At 42.1% G+C, this 23,834-nt stretch overlaps 1 protein-coding gene across 1 annotated transcript; it reads left to right on the top strand.

Moving 5' to 3' along the window:
• Positions 1-5,002: 5,002 nt before the first annotated feature.
• LOC141505483 (lysosomal protective protein-like) lies at positions 5,003-20,537 on the top strand. Its single transcript, XM_074211388.1, has 12 exons — positions 5,003-5,172; positions 6,221-6,332; positions 6,476-6,610; positions 7,272-7,430; positions 8,275-8,366; positions 10,559-10,643; positions 11,098-11,247; positions 14,265-14,395; positions 15,937-16,099; positions 16,535-16,624; positions 19,122-19,224; positions 20,379-20,537. The coding sequence occupies exons 1-11, from the start codon at positions 5,003-5,005 to the stop codon at positions 19,206-19,208; spliced, it is 1,374 nt and encodes a 457-aa protein (XP_074067489.1). The 3' UTR covers positions 19,209-19,224; positions 20,379-20,537.
• Positions 20,538-23,834: the final 3,297 nt, after the last annotated feature.

Raw genomic sequence — 23,834 nt, 5'->3', positions numbered from 1 at the left:
CTTTTTGCCTTGCAAAAAAAAAAAAAACCTAAAAAAAATTACCTAGCTCTATGACATTGGGCAAGTCACTTAATCCCTTTGATTTGCAAAAACCAAAATCAAATGAATAAGTGAGCTGGATGACCTCTAATATCCCTCGAAAATGTGGGAGTTTATAATTCTTACTGGCTTTGACTGCAAATTCCCTTAAGTCAAAAAAGGAACTCTTTACTAACAAATGTTAACAATGTCTTCATGATGGTGCTTGAGAAGAACACTGAAAATCGGAAAGGAAAAGATTATTGGCAGTGGGATACAGACACAAGTAGACTCCTTGAACAATGAAAGATCAAGAGAAAAGAGTTGTCTTTGCCCCCTAAGCAGGGGGTGGACATCTGGACCAACCAGGTTTCTCCTCCCTGCTATTAGGCAAGGAGAACCATTAACCTGTTGAGTCTTACTTCCCACCTTCAAACCAGTATGGTTTCCTGCTACTGCTGGTTTCCCTCTCTTGACTGATGAGACAGTGTTGGCCAAAATTTCTGCCCCCAAACCAAAGAACAGCCCTGAGCTTTTGAGGATGGAGCAACATTGGTGGAGACACTCTGGGATTGTAACCTTAATATGTCCTTGAGGAGAAAAAAAAATTCTGTTAACACCACAAATATTGATTTTTTTGTTATCTTCTACAAAGATGTTGACCAAGGATGTGAGAGGCTGGCAGTGCCTGTGGGGACCAAGAAGTCCTGATCTCCAGATTCTGAGAATTCTAAGGGCAGTAAGTTTAAGTTTCTCACATAATGGAATAAATGATCCATGGACCATCATGGATAGAACAGTCCTCAAAGAAGCTTTCTTTCTTTTCCCTTATATGTAAAACACTCTGTCTCAGTCAATGGATAAACATTTAACATCAGGCACTAAACTAAAGTCTGAAGATACGAAAAGAATCAGCTCTCAGTGAGCTCACAATGGAGGAGACAACAAGAAAACAAATATATACAAGCAAGCTAATGATCTTCTTTGAAGAGCATGACAGCAGGGAGGTGATATGATATGCAAAAGATTAGATCTGAGTGAGGGGGACTGTGCTAAGTCACCAGCCTTACTTTTCTCCTCCAGAGCCATCTGGGTCCAGTGGCCAGATATGGATCAGGATCACTGGAGATGGCCCTGGATGCCAGGCAATCAGGGTTAAATGACTTGACCAAGGTCACACAGGTAGTGTCAAGTGTTTGAAGTCAGATTTGATTAAACTACATACTGAATAAAAAGGAAGGAAATAAGAGAAGGAAGGCACAAAAATTAAGGGGGAGAGAAAAAAATCTTCCTTCTTCATATTTTTGGACTGGCCATTTTCTATTCTATGTCTTCATCTTTGCCCTCACAGAGTCTCTTTCTTCCTTATAGACTCAGTTAAGGACCAAGTTCTAAAGGAAACCTTTCCTGACCACCCCTTATTGCTATTGCCTGCCCTCCCTATGATTCTGTACTTGTATGTATTTATTCTCTTTTTATTTTCATGCAAATACATTTATCATAATGATAGCTGGCATTTATATGCTAGAAACTGGCTAAGCCCTTGACAATTAATTTTTTTTAATTTTTGCAAGGCAATGGAATTAAGTGAATTGCCCAAGCCCACACAGCTAGGTAATTAAGTGTCTGAGGTCAAATTTGAACTCAGGTCCTCCTGACTCCAAGGCTAGTACTCTATCCATTGAGCCACCTGCCCACTCTGCCCTTTACAATTATTATCTCATTTTTATTTTTAGCTTTTTGTAAGGCAAATGGAGTTAAGTGGCTTGCCCAAGGCCACACAGCTAGGTAATTAATAAGTGTCTGAGGTCACATTTGAACTCAGGTCCTCCTGACTCCAGGGCCAGTGCCCAATCCACTGCGCCACCTAGCTGCCCCAATTATTATCTCATTTGATCTTCACAACAACCCTATAATTAGATGCTTTTATTATCCTCATTTTCCAGTTAAGGAAACCGAGGCAAACAAAGATGAAGTGACTTGCTCTGAGTCACACAACTAGTAAGTGTCATAGGCTCGTAGAGGAAGCCCCTGGTGAAATCACAAGTCTAGACCCCTTTTTGTGACCCCAGCATCTAGGACAGTGACTTGCACACAGTAGGCAATTTGATAAATGTTTGCCGTTTGAGCTTTGATTTAACATGTGCAATAGTCCTCTAATGAATGCTGGGGAGAAAAGGGGAGCCTCAGGAGGATCTAGATGACAACAATCTTAGGTGTTTGAGAGAAGAGGGGAGAGGTGTAGAGACAAGGCTCTTAAAAAAGACCAGATCCCCTTAAAAGAAAGCAATGGGGGAGAGGGAGGCACAACTTGGTGGTACAGTGATAGAACACCAGCCCTGGAATCAGGAGGATGGACCTGAGTTCAAATCCAGCCTCTGATACTTATTAGCTGTATGATACTGGGCGAGTCTCTTAACCCTAATTGTCTGCAAAAAGAAAGAAAGGGAGAGAGAGGGAGAGAGAGAGAGAGAGAGAGAGAGAGAGAGAGAGAGAGAGAGAGAAGTGATGGGTTTAGTCTTAGAAAACTCAAGTTATATTCTCAGTTCTGTCATTAAATCATTTGTATGACCCTGAGCAAGTCCTTTAACCCTAATTGCCTCCAAAACAAGCAAATAATATTTTTTTAAAAAGCAAGGAGTTTAATCTTAGAAGACCTAAATTTTATTATTCCCAATTCTGCCACTAAATCTCTTTATAATCTTTGACAATTCCAGGGTTCAGTTTCCTCTTCTGTACAGTAAAGGAGGAGCTCAAAGTGATTGCTAAGACATTCTTTATCTCCACCAACCCATTGTAGTCAAAGATCTACCAGTTCAGCTCTAACATTCTATAGTCTATGTTCCAACATCCTATTATTCTAGTAACAAGATAATAACACTACTAATAATAGCTAATACTTATGGAGTGCCTGAAGCTTTGCAGGTTCTCTCATCTTCATAAAATCCCTGAGAGAGAGGCACTATGATTAACCCTCATTTTACAATGAGGAAACCAAGGCTGAGATGGGTGAAATGTGCCTGGGGTTGCACAACTAAGAAAATGTCAGAGTCTGATTCCAAATCCAGAGTGGTTTTTGTGCAAAACATCAGCCCAAATCCCTGACCTCTGAAATCTTACAATTTCCCAGTAAATGAGATATTGGGGGCAGCTAGGTGGTGCAGTGGATAGATCACCGGATAGAGCACTGACCCTGGAGTCATGAGGACCTGAGTTCAAATCCAGCCTCAGACACTTAATAATTTACCTAGGTGTATGGCCTTGGGCAAGCCACTTAACCCTTTGCCTTAGGGGAAACAAATCTAAAAACCTAAAGAAAAAAAAGGAGATATTGGTAAGATGCTTAGGATAATACCTGGCCCATAGTAGGTATTTCATAAATTCTTTTTTCCCCCTTCCTCCCTAAACCTAAGAAAGAATAAAAATTGCTCTTTCCCCTCATCAAATCATTAATCCATAAGTATTTCTCCATTTCTCACCTGTACTCAGATCTAGAGAGGGAGAACAGAGACAAGGCTGATACTGAGTATCACTAGTCCAGAAAAACCCCTTTTTGGTGACTAGAGAGAGAACCAGGCTTGTAGTCAAGGAAATATTTGCCCAGCCTTGAGTGCTTTTCCCTTAGTAGGTCACTTGACCCCGCCTCGGAGTGAATGGATGAGGCAGATACATTCATCCAGTTTCCTCCCTACCACTCCTAGCATCTGCAAGGACTTCCCTGCCTTCCTCCCCCTCAGGCTAACTATGCCCAAGAAACACATCTTCCTTGGGAAACTTTGCTGGTTTTATCTGTTATCTCCCCCTTTAGCCTGGGCTGGGTGCCCAAGGACCAAAACTGTATCCCCCAACATCGACATTCTGTTCCCTTGGGCTCCTCCCTTAGAGTCGACCTTGGAATTCTGAGGGAAACAGATGCTCACCATGTTTCCTGACAACAGAGGGGGAGGGAGGTGACCCTGTCAAAGTGGCAAAACAACTCTGTCATCCACTGGGCAGATCAAGGGACTTAGAATCATCTTGGGCTGATGATAGCCAAAAGGGAGTTAGCTCAAGAGTGGGTCCTGGGTCTGAAGTCATCAAGGGCTTTGGTGACATCTGTGATCCACCCTCAATTAAAGATGGGGAAACTGAGGCATGAGCTACTTAGCTAGCTAAGTCTTTGAGTCATAGTATGCCAGAACAGGAAGCAGGCAGAGATCTTTTGAGTCAGATCCCTGTTTTTCAAAGGGGGGATCCCTGGGGTTCATTGCTGAAGTAACTTAGACAGGTGGTGCCTTGGCTGAGAGTTCAAGTCAGGTCTGGTATAACCTTGGGCTAGTTGCTTCCAAGTGAATGGATAAGGCCAACACACTGGAGGTACGCAGTGTAGATCATGAGGTCAGGTGGATCTGGTTATTGGCTTCCTATGGGACTCAGCTGGTATCTCCCCTTCTGCCAGGGGCTTCTTTCAGAAGCTAGCACTGTCCCTTTGGCATTCCCTCCCATTTTTCCTTCACACATAGGTCATTGGCATGGGGTCTCCTTCATTAGATTATAAACTCCTTAAGAGGGCAGGGGCTGTCTTTTTGTCTTTCTTTGTATCTTCATCATTTAGTATAAAGCCTGCCATACAAGAGGTATGCCTCTTGATTGACTGACGCCCCCTCCTCAGGCCTCAACTTCCACATTGGTCAAACAAGAGTGATAGATCGCATAATCCCTAAAGACCCTCCAAGTTAAAACAAATCCAAGACTCTCCTTTTTCCTCCTGTTCCCAGAACGACTCTCCACTCTACGCTCTCTAGAAGACTAGGGACTGTGACTCTGTGTATATCTTGATGAATGACATTCAAGGTGAATAACCCCCCAAGTGAGCAGCCCAATGGCTGGTACCAAGCCGGCCTATGGGTCATGTCTATCAGTAGTTATCAATGGAACAAACAACCCCAGGACTATAAAGGTAGGAGAGGCTGGTGGGGCCCTCTGATGCAAGAGGTCAGTCACCATGCAACTGTGGCACAGCTTCCTGACCCTCTCCAGCCTCTGCTGGGGACTCGGCTCCAGTCAATATGCTCCAGACCTTATCACCTCATTGCCTGGTCTGGCTGAACTGCCCAGCTTCAGGCAGTGGTCTGGCTACCTCCAGGTGGACTCTGACAAATACTTCCATTACTGGTGAGTTCCTGGATTGGAGAGGGATTGTTCCATGGCCCCAGTAAGACTGAGTAAGTTGCCCAGGCCATATAGTTTTAGTACCTGGGGAAAAATAGGGGAGTCTCAATCTCTTGGATCAGGCTCTTTTATCATCCCAGTGGCTAAGCCTATAGAATAGAACTTTTTTTGTATCATGGATCCCTTAGGATAGGCTTGTGAACTCCCTTCTAAGAATCATATTTTTAAATGCATGAAATAAAATACATAGGTTTAGAAGGAAATCAAAGATGAGTGAATAGTGATCAGGTTAAGAACCCTGTGAGAGGTTGAGATTCCAAGGACAACAACACTAGATAAAGTTCCATGGGATATCACTGGAAACTTAGAAAATTGTAAAGGAAGAGAATGAGACCAGAGCTGCTTAGGGGAGTAGCACTGGACAATGGATTCTGGCTCTGCCATTTAATAACTATGTGACCTTGGAAAAGTCATTTAACTTCCCTAAATCTATGTGCTTCATATGGAATGAGGAAATTGGACAAGATGATCTCTAAAGTCCCTCCCAGTTAAACATGCCATAGTTTTATGACCCTAACTCAACCACTCAACCCCCTTCCCTATAAAAAGAAAAACTTCCTGATCCTATTCCCAATTAGTTAACAAAGAACAGGACATGGGGGCTGGGAATGAGGTAAAGGAATAGGCAGGAAGGAAAACGATGAAGAGTTAATACCCTCCAAAGAAAGAATCCTACCTAGGAGGCAAGTTCCATCCTTGAAGCACTGGGAGAAGACCTGTCGAGATCCTGGAACTCTTCCAGTTTCACAGGTCTCAAACCAAGCCCTGCAGGATGTTATATTGTGTTAGAGGAGATTGCGGGGGGGAGGCATCCTAAGTTATTTTCTAATATTTACCTGGTCCATGCAAAAATTCATGGTTAGCTCTTAAGGTCCCATTCCCTCCCCCGATATTCTCAGGAACAAAGCACCCTCTCTGTGACCCTGTCTTCTTTAAAGAAGCTGCCTATCTCACTGAAGGAGAGGGATTTTTCCTCTTCCTGGCCTTATAGGTTTGTGGAGTCCCAGGGAAACCCTGAATCGGACCCCGTGGTACTGTGGTTGAATGGAGGCCCTGGCTGTAGCTCCATGGAAGGCTTGTTGGAAGAGAATGGCCCCTATAGGGTGAGTCTGGGGAAATTTCAAGGCCTCGGGGAGGGTTGGAGAGAGAATGAAAGTTGGGCTTCCCTTTCTCTCCTGGCCTCAAACCTGAAACAGTAAGCAATGACTTTGCGCAGGTCAAGCCATCTGTCTGTCTTTCTGTGCAGATACATGATGATGGCTCCCTCAATAAGAACCCGTATAGCTGGAACCTCGTGGCTAATATGCTATACCTGGAGTCCCCAGCAGGAGTGGGTTATTCCTATTCTTCTCGCCAGAACTACAAAACTAGTGATCAGCAGGTAAGCCAGAACACGGAAAGAGACAGGATCTCTGTATGTGTGGGGGGAGGGAAGAACAAAAGGGCAACATCCTAAATCAGAAAAGGGGTAGATTAGGAGATCTGAGGTTTCTTTTGACTCCTAGCACTCTATGATTTTAAATCCATCCATCTGGAGCTCCATGTTCTAATGGTCTTTTCTTGGGTCCTTCCCAGCTCCAACATTCCCATCAATGTGCTCACATTCATCTTCCAAGGTCCCTTTCTAAGTCCGTGTTCTAAGAAATATTCTAAGACCGTTCTAGTTTTCTTAGCTTTCTTCCAGTTCCAACATTCACAGCCATGTCCTCCTTTTCTGTCTTCCAAGTTGGTTTTCAGCTGTCATTCCATGTTCTAAGAAATATTCTACTCTAAGTTCTTAGCTCCCTTCCAACTCCAACATTCATAGCAATGTGCTCACATTCTGATTTCTAAAGTTCCTTCAGCTGTCAGTTCATGTACTAGTATTTTATTTTCTAAAGCTCCTTTTATCTGTTATTCTTTCTTCTAATATTCAATTTCTTTCCAGCTCTAAAAGTCAATGCTCTAAGTCAGTTCTCTTTTAGTTTTGATATTCCATCTTCCAAGTTCCCTTACATGACTGACATTCTATGATTCTGTGACAATTTGATTTTGATTTGTAGGTGGCAGCTGATAATTACCAGGCTTTACAGAGTTTCTTCACCAAGTTCCCCAGCTTCACCAGCAATGACTTCTATGTATTCGGAGAGAGCTATGCTGGGGTCTATGTACCTTCTCTTAGTGCTAAGATTGTTAATGGCCCAGCCTCCATCAACTTCAAGGTAAATGCCTTCAGGATGGTGGTGTTGTTTGCCCTTTGTTTTTGAAGAGGACCAATGATAGTCATGGATAATGTCTTGACTTTAGCATGATTTAAGTGAGGCAGAGTTGCACGAGGTTGTCATCAAAATCCAATGATAAGAGAAAAGTCAGCATGACGGGCAATGACTTGCGATACAGTGGATGACCTTGGCATCTTTGATGTTTGACTAAATTCTATGCACTCCCCAGTGTCTGCTTTAGATGCCTTCATGGCCATTGGAACAACAACAACGAATTGTTCTCATCTGTCCATTCCACTGTGGAATTGGGTGAATTAGGTGAACACCAAAGGTGGATAAGAAACCCTGAAAAGGCCTTGGCAAGAGCCCTCACGCCAATTAATTAGGTGGTACAGTGGACAGAATCCTGGCCCTGGAGTCAGGATGTCATGGGTTCAAATTGGGCATCAGACATTCACTGTGTGACCTGGGTAAGTCACTTAATCTGTTTGCCACCATTTCCTCATCTGGAAAAGAAAATGGCAAACCACTCTAGTATCTTTGCCAAGAGAACCTTAAAAGGGAGTCAGATATGACTAAAATGACTCAACCACAAAGGCTGCCACTAGAGTGGCTAGTCCTCCTGACATCTCATAGACCCCACTAATTACAAGTCCCACTTCTGCCGCAGTCCAAGGTGTGTAGCAGCTAGTCTTCCAATCCCAGATGTTACATGAAGGAATCTGTCTCCTTTTGTTTCCAAACCTTTTCTCTAATGCTTTTCTGTCACAGATGATCTGGGATGGAAAAGCAGTGTAACCTGTACTGGCATTACTGAACTTACATGGCGATGTTTTCAATCTAGGGTTTTGGTGTTGGGAATGGAATGAACAACTACCAGTTCAATGATGAGACCCTTATTGAGTTCAGTTACTACCATGGTATCTTTGGAAACAAGTAAGTTCAGAGGGAGGTTTATGAGTGAGTATCTGTCTCTCCCTCCTCATCCTGCCCTTCTCCTCTCCAAACTTCAGCAAGTTTGGAAGGTTCCCCCCCCCAATCTCATGTAGCCCCCAGCTACAACACTTGATTGGGATTCAGTCAGATATATTTATAAAAGAAGTAAGAAGGCAACAGGTAACACAATTGTGAGGAGAATAAACCAAGATGGACCAATTGGGTAAATTGCCTGCATCCCAAGCATCAATAAAAAAGGAAGTGTGAATTAGTGGGAAAAGTTCTTATATCCCTAAAGCCTGAAGGACCTGGCATAGTAGGTGCATAATCAGTGCTTGCTAATTGATTGACTGGTAGACAGAAGGTCTCCCTTGGAATTCTTGAGTTGACACTATCTATATGGCCTTGAGCAACCTGCTTCTCTGGGACTCAATTTTTTCTTCTGTGAAATGGAGATTATTTTTCCTTGAGCTCTACCTTATAGTTTTTATGAGAATTCAAGGAGATCTTGAATATAGTTGGCACCATAGCTTTTTCCAAAAATAAACCATTGTTACCATGGCCATCACAGTCACATCTGCCTTATTTTCCCTACTGGATTATAAATTCCATTAGAGCTGGGACTATTTTCTTCATTTTTGTATAACTCAGCACAGTGTATTTGTATGATGTAGACATTTAAACCCTTTTTAATGTCTCCTGACTTTTACGTCTCCTTTCTAAGAACTTTAGCCTTAATAGAAAGCTTTAAAGTTAGTAAAGCGCTTGACAAATATTTTCTCATTTGGTCCTCATAACAATCCTGGGAGTGAGTGTTGCTATTATTCTCATTTTACAGATGAGGAAACTGAGGTCAACAAAAGGTAAAGACCTTGCCCAGGGATAAAAAAGCAAACAAACAAACTAGAAACCAAAAATCTAATAAGCAAGTGTAGGTGACTTTGAACTCGGTCTTCCTGGCTCCAGGTCCAGTACTCTATCTCTTGCTCTAGAATTAAAAATAAAGAGGGGAGAAAATGCTGTTCTTCAAAACTAATCAATTATATATGTTCAGTTTCACCTACAGAGTCCTCTGCAAAGGAAGAAGAGAAGTGCCTTCTCTCATTTCTTTCTTTCCTCCCTCCTTCCCTCCCTTCTTCCTTCCTTCCTCCCTTCCTCCTTCCTTTCTTTCTTTCTTCCCTCCCTCCTTCCCTCCTTTCTTTCTTTCTTTCTTTTTCTTTCTTTCTTTCTTTCTTTCTGTCTGTCTTTCTTTCTGTCTTTCTTTCTTTCTCTCTTCCTTTCTTCCTGTCTTGTTTTTTGGAACTAAGCTGATCATTGTAACTAGAGATTATTCTGTTTTGATTGTTTTTGTTGTTTTTATTGTTGCCCTTGTTTTTTCCCATTTGTAACACTGAGGTTCAATTGCCCATCGTGTTCTTGGGCCTTACTTAGGTTGCTTTGTATTTCTGCATTAAAGATTGCCCATGTCTCCCTGCATTCTCCACATTCATCATTTTAACAGCCCATTGTTGCCCTTTGCATTCAAGTGCCCAATTTATGTTCAGCCATACCCCAGTGGATGGCACTTGCTTTGTTTCCTGTTCTTCCTACAAAAAAAGGTGCCTCTTAATGGGTTGATTCAAAGTTTAAATTCTCAGCAGGCTGCTTGGGCATCATAGTGAGGGCTTAACAAAAGTTTGTTGCCTGATGGATTGACTGACTGGACGATCTCCCCAACAGCCCTAGTCCCCAAAATGATACTTATCTCCTAGTTCAAACCCAATGATCACGTACTTTGAGAGATGAAAGGGGTCTTAGAGATTATAGAGTCCAGTCCCGCATATTTTACAGGTGAAGAAACTGAGGCTCGAAGGGCTTGAGTGAGTTGCCCAATGCCAATTAGTCTGAGTAATAACTCCCTTGAAGTGGTCTGGCATATTACCCTTAGAAATTATAATAATGCTAAATAGGGTCTCTGCTTGCAGCCCTTTGGAACTAGGCGGTGTGGGTGCCCATGGGGATGGGTTAGTGTCAGAAATGAGTTTGCAACGGATCAGCCACCGAACAGTGGAAAGGAGGGGGTGGAAGGGGACAGGTCGGTCCTCTGCTGCGCCCCTCCCCTTGGGATGCGAGGCTGCCTGGGGTTGGCCCTGGCACGGCAAGCCCCTGTGCCCTCCCCCGGCTCCTCACTCCCCCCCGCGCTCTGCCCACAGACTCTGGGACTCCTTGAACACCCACTGCTGCTCGGAGGACGCCTGCAACTATTTTAACAACACCCAAGAGGACTGCTTCGATTCCGTAAGCCCCATCTTCGCCCCGGGGGTCCGGCACACTACTGAGGCGGGCCCCGAAGTCCTGGGCTCTTAGTTTCCCCGTCTTTGTAGGACTCCTGGACTACGGGGGCTGGGTTTCAGGGGAAGAAGGGGGGGAGCTCCTCCAAGTCCAAGACCCCCCCACACACACACACACATACCCCAGCGCAGAGGCTCAGGTTTGACCCTCCGGCACAAATCCGCAGATTTGGGAGCCTTTTGCGCTTGGGCATCCTGCAGTCTCTCATCTGGCCAGCCCTTCTTGGGAAGCTCCGCAGACTGGGCCCGAGGGTCCCAATGCCTCTACACTCGGTCCTAAGGGACCCTGACCTTGGGTGTGTCTTCCTTAAGGGGGTCACCAGGATGAGGGGGTGGGCGGTGGGGAAAGGCAGGAAAGGACCCTCGTCGGTGACATGACCTTCCCCCTGGCCTCCCCGCAGATCCTGGAGGCTTACAGAATGATCCTGGGCGTGGGCCTCAACGTCTACAACCTCTACGCCCCGTGTTGGGGGGCTTCGGGCTACCAGGACCGCTACGTGGCTGACATGAGCAACCTCTATCGCAAATACCAGTTCAATGTGTCAGTGCTGGTAAGAGAGGGGGCAGATTGGGGCGGGGGCGGCGAATCCTGCCGGGCTGCTCTTCCGAGCAGGGAGAGGAGATCTGGGTGGGATGGACGAAGGAAGAAATTTAGGGTTGGGAGACCCGAGATCGGCCCTTCCGACTTCTCACTCTCCTCATCTGCAAAATGAGGAACTCGGGTGAGATAACTTTTCAAATTTCTTTTCCTGGTAATTCTGATGTGAGGTGAGGAGAGTCTCTGGAAGCAGGAAAGGAGGGATTCCAGTGTAAGTCAACCAACAGCGCTGATCTGTTAGGAATGAAAGGCATTGGCCTCAAAAGAGGCGTAGGATCTCAAGATGCTAATTAGATCAGTAGAGGGATTCTTAGTCTTTCTTGTAGAGTTTTTGGGCAGTCTAGTGGAACCTCTGAAACCCTTCTTAGAATTGTGTTTTTAAATGCAAAAAATAAATATAGAATTTTAAAGGAAACCAATTAATTTGAAATATAATTATCCAAAAAAAAAAAAAAAGCAAGTTCATGGACTCCAGGGTAAAAATTCTTAATCTAATAGGATGAAAAAAATATAAGTAGCAATTTAGAGGAAACTAATTTTTTTTAGGTTTTTTTTTTTTTACAAGGCAATGGGGTTAAGTGGCTTGCCCAAGGCTACACAGCTAGGTAATTATTAAGTGTCTGAGGCAGCATTTGAACTCAGGTACTCCTGACTCCAGGGCCGGTGCTTTATCCACTGCACCACTTAGCCACCCCAAAACTATTTTTTTAAGTAGATACAGTTTCTTTTATTTTGTTTTTTAAATTTTCCCACCCCCAGCTACATGCTAAAGCAATGTACAACATTTGCTTCCAGAACCTTGAGTTCCAAATTCTCTTCTTTTCTCCCACCCCACTCCCCCTCAATGAGAAAGCAAGTTACTTGGTACAGGTTAAAAATGTGTAGCCATGAAAAACATTACTGTAATAGTCATGTTGTAAAAGAAAACATAACTTCCCCCCAAAAAACAGAGAAACCTCAAGAAAAATAAAAGAAAGAAAAAATTATGCTTTGTTCTATATTCAGACATCACAAGCTGTGTCTTTGGGATGGATAGCATTCTTTATCATAATCCTTTTAGAGTTTTCTTGGGTCGCAACATTGCTGAGAAAAGGTGTAGATCATTCACAGCTAATCATCCTGCAGTATTGTGATTACTTTGTATAAGGTACATTTTCCCATTGCATCTGCTCTTGTAAGTTTTTTACTGAGAGCATCCTGTTCATCATTTTCCATAATAGAATAACATTTCATCTCAATCACTACAATTTGTTCAGCTATTCCCTATCCTCTGGGCATCTCTCAGTCTCCAGCTCCCCACCACCAGAAGAAAGCTGCTATAAATATCCCTATACATAAAGATTCTTTTATTGGAGGGGGATCATTTTGTCCTAAGAAAACTATGGCCTTAATAGGGGTGGAGATTGAGGGAGGGAAATAAAAAAGGAGGGAGAGGGATGTGAGTGCTGAATAGACTAAACCTAAAAGTTGTGCAAGACTCAGAGACCAAAAGAAAAGTCAATAAGGAAGATAGTCACACATTATAAAGTTTTTGCCTGAAATGCTTTCTTCTCCCCCTCCACATATTAAATTTCTATCTACTTCTTTAAAGCCTAATTCATATTCTATCTCCCTTAAAAAGCTTACCCTGGGGCAGCTAGATGGCACAGTGTATAGAGCACCAGCCCTGGATTCAGGAGCACCTGAGCTCAAATGCAGCTTTAGACACTTAAAAATTACTTAGCGGTGTGACCTTGGGCAAGTCACTTAACTCCATTGCCTTGCAAGTATTTATTTTTTCAACTTACTTTCAAGTATTTTATTTTTTTAGGTTTTTTGCAAGGCAAATGGGGTAAGTGACTTGCCCAAGGCCACACAGCTAGGTCATTATTAAGTGTCTGAGACCAGATTTGAACCCGGGTACTCCTGACTCCAAGGCTGGTGCTCTATCCACTATGCCACCTAGCCGCCCCTATTGCCTTGCCAAAAAACCAAACAACAACAACAAAAAGCTTTCCCTGACCTTCCCAGGACGTCACAGAGAACTTTGTAGTTGGCTCTCTTTAACATATATTTTTATGTTTTTTTATTCTTGTATTCTAGCTATTTGCTTGTGTCCTAATTCCCTATTCTTAGAGTCAGCTCATGCCTTACTTTTCTGTTTTACTTTCCAGAGCTCAATAGTTTTTGCACATAGTAAGCAACTTAATGAATGCTATATTCATTCATTCACACATGTATGGTCCTTTTCTCATCTAACTTTTGAATCTTTCTCTGGGCTTAGCCCAGGAACTCCCCAGAAGGATCGCTCAGAAATGGTTTGAGGTTTTAAAATGGCCAGTTACCTGTCTTGGTCCACTCCCTTACCATCTGTTTCATTCTTGAGGTTGCCTCTACTTTCTCCTCCCTCTGGAGTCATGCCCTGGATTTATGGGAACAGCGTGATGTAGTGGAAAGAGTCTTGGTCTTATAACTTACCTGAGTCTCACTTTTCTTATTTCTAAAATGGACAATAATAATTATACTACTTAACTTACAGAATTCTGAAGATGAAATGAAATGTTGAAGCAGTATATGCATGAATTATTACCACGATGGGAGCAGAGTTGGGAAGGAAGAGATGAGGGTTAAAAAGGAAACTTGGTGGCAGTAGCTAGGTGGCATAGTGGATAAAGCATCAGCCCTGAAGTCAGGAGTACCCGAGTTTAAATCTGGCCTCAGACACTTCATAATGACCTAGCTGTGTGGCCTTGGGCAAGCCACTTAACCCCATTGCCTTGCAAAAACTTAAAAAAAAAAGAAAAGAAAAAGGAAACTTGGGTGTTGTTGGGTAAGGGGGAGCACCCTGAAAGGGAAATTGGAATAAATCTAAAATAGAATTTTGTGAAGGTTCAGTCATAGGGTAGAGGGAGTGGGAGGGAGCAACTCAGGAATCAATTCTATGGGTTTCTGGCTTTTAAACCTTTCATCATTATCCTTGTTTGCCATTAGCCCCCAGAAAATCCCATCCCTGCAATGGTCAATTGCATCAATGCCACAGCTATGTCTGTGTGGCTGAACCAGGACAATGTGAGGCAGGCCCTCCACATTCCTGTATTCCTCCCCAGTTGGGAACTTTGCAGGTAAGATGATCTTTTCTGTTCTGTTCTATGAAATGGGAAAGAAGTCTCTCTTGGTCCTTTAAGTGACTGGATAGTCCTTGCTTAGGAGAGAAAAGAGAATAGTAATCATGGTTGGGGAAGCTCCCAATGGGGCTTTAGGAGTTTCCTTTGGGCATTACCAACAAACACAATTAAGTGTGGTGGGGGAAGAAGACTAAATCAGAAGATCGGTTTGCAATGGAGAAAACTTGAAGTCAGATTAAGAAACTGATGAGAACTGATTGGATGGATGAGTTTAATGAAAAAGTTTTTATCTAAGCATCTAATCTGTACAAAGTACTATTCAATGTTGTGATTACAAATAAAAATGGAGACAATCTCTTTTCAAGGAGCTCACATTCCAATGGAAACATGCCATCCATAGGAGATTTCAGCTTTAAGTCAAATGGAAAGGTTCCTTGGACTTTAAGATGATGGCCATTTAAATCCCCATTTTCTATTTATATCCCCACTATTTAGAATATAGTAATCAATTAATAAATGCTCATTCAATCAATCACATTATCTTATTTACTGTCAGTTTCACTAATAAAACCATATCCATTTCTGATGTTGCACCATTTGACAAGCTAAAGACTTGGGTGGTGAGAACTTTTTCCTTGTTTTCTTTATTTTCAGTAACTGGGGCATCTATCTCAACTCTGGACTAGAGGCAGAGCCAATAAAGAAATTGGTCATACAATTCTCAGAGTTCTAATCCTCAGGCTCCTGAGCTATGGAAAATGGGATGAGGGTTAAGGGAAGGATCCTAGGGATTAAAGACACATAATTGTGTTCAAATACTTGAATGGGTATACCTGTGATTGTAAGTTTAGATTCATATGTACTCATATCTCTAGACTCCAGTCATTTTTACTCACTGTCCTGCTTGCCTGGGACACTCTCCCTCCTCTGCTCTGACTACTGACCTCCCTGGCTTCCTTTAAGTCCTAACTAAAATCCCCTTTTCTGTAAGAAGCCTTCCCTAATCACTCTTAATTCTAGTGCCTTCCATCTGTGAGTTGCTTCCTATTCATTCTGTACATAGTTTGCTTTTTAAATTTTTTTTAGGGTTTTTTTTTTTGCGAGGCAAATGGGGTTAAGTGGCTTGCCCAAGACCACACAGCTAGGTCATTATTAAGTGTCTGAAACCGGATTTGAACCCAGGTACTCCTGACTCCAGGGCCGGTGCTTTATCCACTGAGCCACCTAGCCGCCCTTAAATTTTGATTTTCATGTTTTCTCATTGCTCCTTAAAGATAAGGACTATTGGGTGGCTAGGTGGCGCAGTGGATAAATAAAGTCACTTGACCCCATTACTTTGCAAAAACCAAAAAAAAAAAAGATAAGGACTATCCTTCCCCCCCCCTTTTTTTTGGCATTCTCAGCCAGTGTCTAGCATGGGGGTAGACACTTAATAAAAGGTTTATTGATTTTGGTTTGCTATTGATATTGGTTTAACTCCCAGCTCCCTCTACTACAGTTTTTTTATCTGCTCATCCTCTTCCTCTTCCTCCCTCCAGCACCCAGGTGACTTCTCAATACCAGAGGCAATACATGGATATGACTCCCTTCTACCATGAGTTATTGCAGAACAACATCCGTATCTTAGTGTACAATGGGGACACTGACATGGCCTGCAACTTCCTGGGAGCTGAGAAGTTTGTGGTGCTCCTGAACCAGCCTGTGAGAAGGGAAGAGGGTAGGGGAGTTGGGGGGAGGATAGGGGAAGGCTTGAAGGAGGTGTAGGAAGCTCCTGCTTAGAACATATTTGTATCTAGGAAGATTAGATTTCTAAAAGGAGTTACAAAAGGACAGCCTGCCTTCTGGTGGGGGAGATGGAGAGAACAGCTTTGAAAAGATGGTTGGAAGGCAATTGATGTTCCTATTGATTGCTGAAGAGTTAACTCCTCCTCCCTAGTAGCAACAGTTCCTGGAGCGAGCTGGGGCAACTACTCTGAGGGTAGCTTTGAGGGAGTGAGGAGAATACTGGGGGCTTTTTTTTTGTATCATCTCCTGTCTAATGTAGAACCCAGTATAGCAGGTACTTAATAAGTGCTAGTGAAATTTGCTGTTGATAGGCCAGTAGCTGAGACTGTCCCCCTTTCTGTGGTTTCACAGGTAATGAACCCCTATCAGCCCTGGTACTATAAAAAACAGGTTGCTGGATTCTTCAAAGAATATGAGCAAATCACCTTCCTCACTGTCAAGGTAAGCTCCCCTCTCAAAGCTCATCAGTATTCTACAGATCATGGGGCAGCTCTTGGAGAAAGTGAACCCAGGCTTGGTCTCCTGGGGACTGCTCAAAGGCAGAGAGGAATCTTTCCAAACTTTTGAAGAGTTTTGAGAGACTGAAGGGATCCCTAATGAAAACATCAGAACTAGATGTGAGTGGACAGAGGCAGCTTGGTAGAATGAGGAGATTCTCCTTATGCTTATTGGTTGTGTGACGTTGGGTATATCACCTAGATTCTCTGATGGCTCTGGGTTTTTATTTCTGTAAAAATTGGGGATTAGAATAGATAAGTAGTTTTCAGGTTTTTTGGTCTCAGGACTCCTTTACACTCTTTAGATTTTTTGCAAATTGATTTTATTATTTATTAAAGAGCAAAATAGAGACTGAAACATTTACTTCCCTTCTTTTGCTGTTGTTTTAAGAATTCCTTTTGTAACAAGTTTCTTTGGGGGTTTTTTTGGTAACATAATCATTTTCAAATAATTATCCCACACCAGAAGACAACGAATTGAACTTGCTTTTAAGAAATAGAAAGATGGGGCGGCTAGGTGGCGCAGTGGATAGAGCACTGGCCCTGGAATCAGGAGGACCTGAGTTCGAGTCGGGCCTCAGACACTTAATAATTACCTAACTGTGTGGCCTTGGGCAAGCCACTTAACTCTATTTACCTTGGAAAAACATGAATGAATAGATAGATAGATAGATAGATGGATAGATAGATAGAGTTTCTCACCCTCACCTCCAGGGCAACACATCAAGTATCTGTCTTAGGCATTATGCTATTGAAAACTTTTATTAAAGACTAGGATAAAGAGATGTTATACTTATCAAATTTACAGATGGGGATGGGAGAAAATCAGCTAACACCATGCATGCTATGATTAAAAATTAAATAATAAGAGTTTTTAAAAATATAGAATATAATATAGCATAGGACACCTTAAAATTATTGAGGACTCCCAACCAAAGAACTTTTGTTCATGTGGGTTATCTCTATCCATTTGTTTGCATGGTGTCTCCGCCATTAAATTGTAATCTCCTCAAGGAAGAGAGAATTGTCTCTTGTCTTTTTTTGTATCCCTGGTCCTTAGCACAGTGCCTACCTACACATATAGCCACTCAGTAAGTATTTATTGATTGATTATTCTAGAGATTTTTACTGCATTAGAATGAAAACATCTTAGCATTATATAATGGACCTCCAGGATCCCAAATGGTCCTTGGACTATACTTACAGAATCAGGAACAAGGTGAACTTTTGTTTCTTCTGGGTATGTACCTTATGATCTAATAGGGATGGAAGTATTGTTGAGAAGGATCAGAGTCAAGAAAAATAGTCTTCCTACAGGCCATGTACTTAAAGGTTCTTAAGAAGGCAAATGGGAAACTGAAGTCCAAGAAAAGTCAAGGTCAAGAAGACTCAAAAGCCACTATTGGTCAAGATGAATTAAAATTAATTCAATGAACATTTGTTAAATACCTACAGGTAATGAAAATATAAATATATAGACAAATAGATATACCTATGACAAAGTCTCTGTTCTCAGGCATCTTACAGTTTTTGTTGACTTGCCTCTAGAGAAAATAGCATGTTACCTAGGTAGCTTCCTCACTATACCATCCATCTCTTCATGGGGTAGATAGTATTTGGAGTATTCGGAGGGGGACTAGTTCAATCTGACTGGAACAGAGAGTTCATATTGGTCTGTATACTTTTCATTACATCTAGGGCCTGTGATTTCAACTGTATAAAATAATCATAACTGGCTTTTATTTAGTCTTTTAAGGTTGACAAGGCATTTTACTCATTTTTATCCTAACATCTCTGGAAGAGGTAGGTGCTATTATTATCACTATCATTATTATCATCTCCCTTTAACAGATAAGTACACTGAAACTAGTGAAAATTCACTGACTTGCCTAGAGTAACAAGTGTCTGAAGCAAGATTTGAACTCGGATCTCCCCAGGGAACCTTAAATCACTCTAGCCACTGACTACAAATTGCCTTTCTATAACTTAAAGTCTTGAAAAGTTGTCTGAGATTCAGAAAATGGAAATGACTTACCCATGGTCACACAGCTAGAAAGTATAATTTGAACCAATCTTCTTATTCTAAGGTTTAGTACTCTAGCTTCTCTTCTGTACATTGTAGAATGGAATTGAAGAGATATAGGAGAGTATCTAGTAAGGTTTTGGGGGGGGGTATTTTTGGCTGGTAGCTTTCTGGGGTGTTACTGGCATACCCTGGATAGCCTTAACCAAGCCAAGAGATATCACTTAGCCTCACCTCTTCTCATTTTCCAGGCATGACTTCAGATCCTAATACCTGGTGTTGATTTATTCCTGTTACAGCAGTCATAATTTCCAGCAATCAGTCTACATTCTAAGAGCTTGTAGATTTATTCCCATTTGGATTCCTATTTACTTCCTCCTTGGGCTCCTTTTCACCTTTCTCTGTGTCTGACCTACAGGGATCTGGACACATGGTCCCCCAGGACCGCCCAGCTCAGGCTCTGAAGATGTTTGAGTCTTTTCTCAGGAATACCACGTACCTGTGATTTTCCTTTGCTGCTGGTAAGAGCTCACCAGGATGCCCTTTCCCTCTTTTATATCCTGGGTGTAGACTTTTGATGATTCCTGAACCATCACTAGTATTGTGGCCTCAGGGACCAAAAAAAGAAGAAAAAGAAATGGGAAAGGATGAATAATAGCATGGTTGTTGGTGGAAAAAGGGAGAGGATAGGGTTTTGGGGGGGAGGTTTGCAAGGCAATGGAGGTAAGTGGCTTGCCCAAGGCCACACAGCTAGGTAATTATTAAGTGTCTGAAGTCAAATTTGAACTCAGGTGCTCCTAACTCCAGGGTTGGTGCTCTATCCACTGCACCACCTAGCCACCCCTAGATGAAGGGAGGTACTCATAGGGAGAGGGACAGGTAAGAGAGAGAGAGTGTGTTTGTGTGTCTGTCTGTCTGTCTCAATGCTGAGATTACTTGTTGAGATGTAGGTTCTAATTCTCCCACAAAGCTGCCAGGGAATATGTTGAATGGGTGATTTAATTTTTCTAGGTCTTAGTTTCTCCATCTGTAGAAAGGAGACCCATAGGAGAGAGGAATCCATGTGTGTGGGGGAATGAGGGGTCTCAATGCTGCGATTACTTGTTGAGATAAAGGTTCCAATTCTCTCACAAATCTGCCAGGGGATGTTGAATAGGTCACTTATTTTTCTGGGTCTTAGTTTCTTCATCTGCAAAATGGAGATAGAGCCCCAGACCTGGATTCAGGAAGAACTGAGTGCAGCTCTGTCCATAGACACTTATACACCTGTATGACTATGTGCAAGTCACATAACACTTCTGTCTGCCTCAGTTTCTTCAGCTGTAAAATTGGGATAATAGCATCCACCTCCCAGGGTTATTATATGAAGATCAAATAAGATAATATTTGTAAAGCACCCTACGAACCTTAAAGTGTTAGAGAAATGATGACTCACATTTATTGAAGGATTAGGGTTTATAGCATTGTTTCTCCCAACTTCTCTGTGAGGTAGGTTCTGAGAACCTGGCTATTCCTCTTTGTTTCAGATTCATAAAGGGCAAGTCATTGTGAAAGTCAAGGATGGGAGAAATGCTTAGAAAGTATACATTTCCATTCTAAAGTATCATGTTAGAAACCTCCCCTCAGCCTTTTTCTTTCTCTTTTTTTAAACTTCTTTCTCTTTTTTCCCACATAGATACAACTCAGGCTGCCCATTACTAATCTTGAGATAGCAGGCCTGGGTCCTTGAAAAGCTCCCCTGATTGGCAGCCAACCCAGCAATCCCAGCTCAACAATCCTTTGCAAGATTTCAAGGACTAGAAAAGATTTCAATTTCAGCAATAAAAAGAATGAAGCTCACAAATGTTTTCTTGGTCTTTCTCTATCTGCTGGCATGTTAGGGAGAATTAGTCTCTCTGACAACTTCTGTCCCCTTTTCCCCCAAAACCTCTCCCTCAACCCCACATCTATAGAGGTGTGCCTTGGATTGTGTACTTCCTGGGACAGGAGATAGAATTAAGACATAATCATAGACTCTGGAGATCTTAGAAACAGAAGGAAATTTGAGAGATAATGATAGCCAACCCCATCACAGCGACTCACATCTATGTAACACTTCACAGTTTGCCAAGTGTCTTCCTCCCAATAACCTTCTGTGATAGGCAGCACAGATACCATTATTCTCATTTTGTGGTTGAGGAAGCAGAATTAGAAAGGCCCAAGGACTTAAGTGTCTGCTACTTCCTCTGCAACCCAACGCTGCTTCTGAGACCATCTTATCCAGTCTTCTGCCTTCAGGCAGATAAAGTATTTATTTATAAGGCACCTCAGTAGAATGATAGGCTCAGTCATTGATGTGCACTCCTCATTGTTTTGGGGGAGGTCTTGTAATCTCATTTGGTGTATGGTACTTCCCCCAGAGATGCTTATCGCAGCCCCCCCCATGCCCTCTCCTCCACCAGGATTCTTAGAAACTTATTTTATCTACCCAGCATACTAGAGGGCTTCCTTTGGTTCCATTGATATTTGAGGACACCTGTACAATACAGAAGCTGTATGTGTATCTTTCCCTTTTGCTACATTCACAACCAGCCAGACCCCTTTCTTCTGGTCACGGATGTCCCTGATAATATCTTTTATACCTTCTCTCTCCCACAAATCATTGTATAGGCCATAATGATGTCATTTTGGTGTTTTCCCATAATGAAGGACAAGAACCATATAGGTTATATAGCCTGTTGATGCCCATTGTCCACCTTTTCATTGCCCTTTGGTTTACTCAGCAGCTGTGATCCCTCTGAGAGTACAGAGTTAAGTGAATTGAAGCCATATAGAACTGAAGGGAAAATGATGGTATGGGATACCGATTTGATTGTTGGGGGAAGGAGATCAAAGATCATCACCTATACTGAGTCCTTATCTTTTCATAAAGATGATTTGCATAGGTGATTTGCAGTCTCTAAGATCAGATTATGATTGAAAGGAATCTTTATCATTGTTCCATGCAATCTTTATAATTTTGCTGAGAACTCTGGAATGATTTTCAGGGACCCGGGTGGGCAACCAGGGCATCAGTTAAAAGAATTTTTGTCAAATAAGAGTTTAGAATGGGTCAATTCAAGTGGCAGCAGAGGAGTTTAGTTCAAAAGACTTAAATGAGTAAGGCTTCTCTAGCTAGTTAGCAGGCAGGTTGGCTCCTATTTGTCTAGGTACTGTTGGCAGAGGTCTTCTTCTCCAAAGGACTAACAAAGCCCCTGGGGCTATCATACAAAAGCACTGATAGACCCTTCTCCCAGAGAAGGGAAAGAGACTACAACATAACTGGAGAGCAGCAGCACTTCAACAGAGACAACCAGCTGTGAGCAGCAACAACAGCAGAAATTCTCTGATTAGCTTACCAAAAGAAACCAGTGCCACTTCAGGAAAGCTACCAGGAAAAGGAGTTGCCCTGACTAGTGGGATGTTCTGGCCACATCTTCCCTATGTGTGTATTCTCTGTGCAGGAGTATTCCTGATTTTGTGATGACCAAATAGAAAAGTGTATCCTTGTAGAGGAAATATTGTTAGTTACTGATTAAATGTCTTTTTGCTTTGAATTGCTATTTCCTCTGTTTGGGTGTTAAAGAAACAGATTAGTGTATTTATAGTGGGTTTTTTAGGATTATTTTACTTTTTCCAATTATATATATATATATATATATATATATATATATATATATAGTTGTCAACATTCATCTTTTTATAAGTTTTTGAATTCCACATTTTTTCCCCACCCTCCTTTCTCCCCATGGCAGTGAGCAATCTGATATAGGTTGTACATGTCCAATCATAAAGGGGGAAAAAACCCCATCTCGGCATGATCTTTGAATGGATGCTGCCCTCCAATATTCCTTGAATCTGGTGTAGCTTTCAGGAAATCACATGCAAAGGGGAAATCCAAATACTTCACTGGCATTGAAAGGGACTTTGTAGAATGAAGGAGCTTAGAAACTTAGACTGGTTTCCCTTTTCTTGTGTCTGCCAAGCTCATTTATACTTCTCTAACCTACTCATTCAACAAACCTTATAGGTTATCGTACAGAATTTATATTCCAGTAATTTCAGAGGTATAAGCCTTTCTTTCCTCCACTGGGAAGACTGCAAACTGCCCTGTTTTCTGGGCAGTCCAACAATCTATTATGCAGAAAAGTCTCTCAAATAGTCACAGCTTGATCTTTCAAATAGTGAAAGACCTTGGGGAGGAAGCTGATGTTCTGAACCTATTATTGACCAACAAGGAAGAACTGGAATTTCTGGGGAAAGTGGCCACTCTGTTTCTGAATTTGTGACAAAAGAGAAAATCTAGGGATTAATCAGATATCAAAGGGCAGATCAAATCTCATGGTCAAAAGTTATTTAAAGGAAACCAACTGGAGAGGGATTAGAGGTAAAAGGATGATAGGAACATAGGTTTAGAAATAATTCCAGTGAGGAGGAAGAAGGTCAGCTGTTCAAAGACAGAGATTAGCAGAGTAGTCACTTAATATTTGTTGAATTGAACTAAATTAAAAAGACCTGCTTATTTGTACAGAAAATTCATCAACTAACTTGGTTTTTTTTAGGTTTTTGCAAGGCAATGAGGAGTTAAGTGACTTGTCCAAGGTCACCCAGCTGGGTACTGCTTAAGTGTCTGAAGCTAGATTTGAACTCAGGTCCTCCTGACTCCACTATCTACCCACTGTGCCACCTAGCTGCTCCTAACTTTTTTTTTTTTTTTTTTAGTATTTTTGCAAGGCAAATGGGGTTAAGTGGCTTGCCCAAGGCCACACAGCTAGGTAATTATTAAGTGTCTGAGACCGGATTTGAACTCAGGTACTCCTGACTCCAGGGCCGGTGCTTTATCCACTACGCCACCTAGCTGCCCCCTTGCTAACTTATTTTTTAAAGAGACAAAAATACAATATGGAAATGAAAACGAGAGGAGGCATGCAAAAGTTTGTCACTTTATCTGCTGTGAACTGCCCCTGTTCCCCAATTCCATCCTTCAAATCATCTCAATAGGTCACCTATTTATTCTCTCCTTAGTTGAAGCTTGGAAGATTAGACTTCTGGTCCATACCAATCAATCAACATTTATTGAGCACCCAGTGTTCCAGACATTGTTCTAATCACA

Source organism: Macrotis lagotis, chromosome 1 (assembly GCF_037893015.1).
Source record: "Macrotis lagotis isolate mMagLag1 chromosome 1, bilby.v1.9.chrom.fasta, whole genome shotgun sequence".
Taxonomy (NCBI): Eukaryota; Metazoa; Chordata; class Mammalia; order Peramelemorphia; family Peramelidae; genus Macrotis; species Macrotis lagotis.
Note: the sequence above shows the minus strand (reverse complement) of the source record. Positions and strands in the feature narration are given on the sequence as shown.

What these genes read in the sequence shown, in the direction of transcription:
- LOC141505483 (XM_074211388.1), top strand. Translation starts at nt 5,003, where the DNA reads ATGCAACTGTGGCACAGCTTCCTGACCCTCTCCAGCCTCTGCTGGGGA. An exon ending in AGTTCAATGTGTCAGTGCTG is followed by an intron (nt 11,248 to 14,264) that starts GTAAGAGAGGGG and finishes GTTTGCCATTAG; the next exon opens with CCCCCAGAAAATCCCATCCC. An exon ending in CCCAGTTGGGAACTTTGCAG is followed by an intron (nt 14,396 to 15,936) that starts GTAAGATGATCT and finishes TCCTCCCTCCAG; the next exon opens with CACCCAGGTGACTTCTCAAT.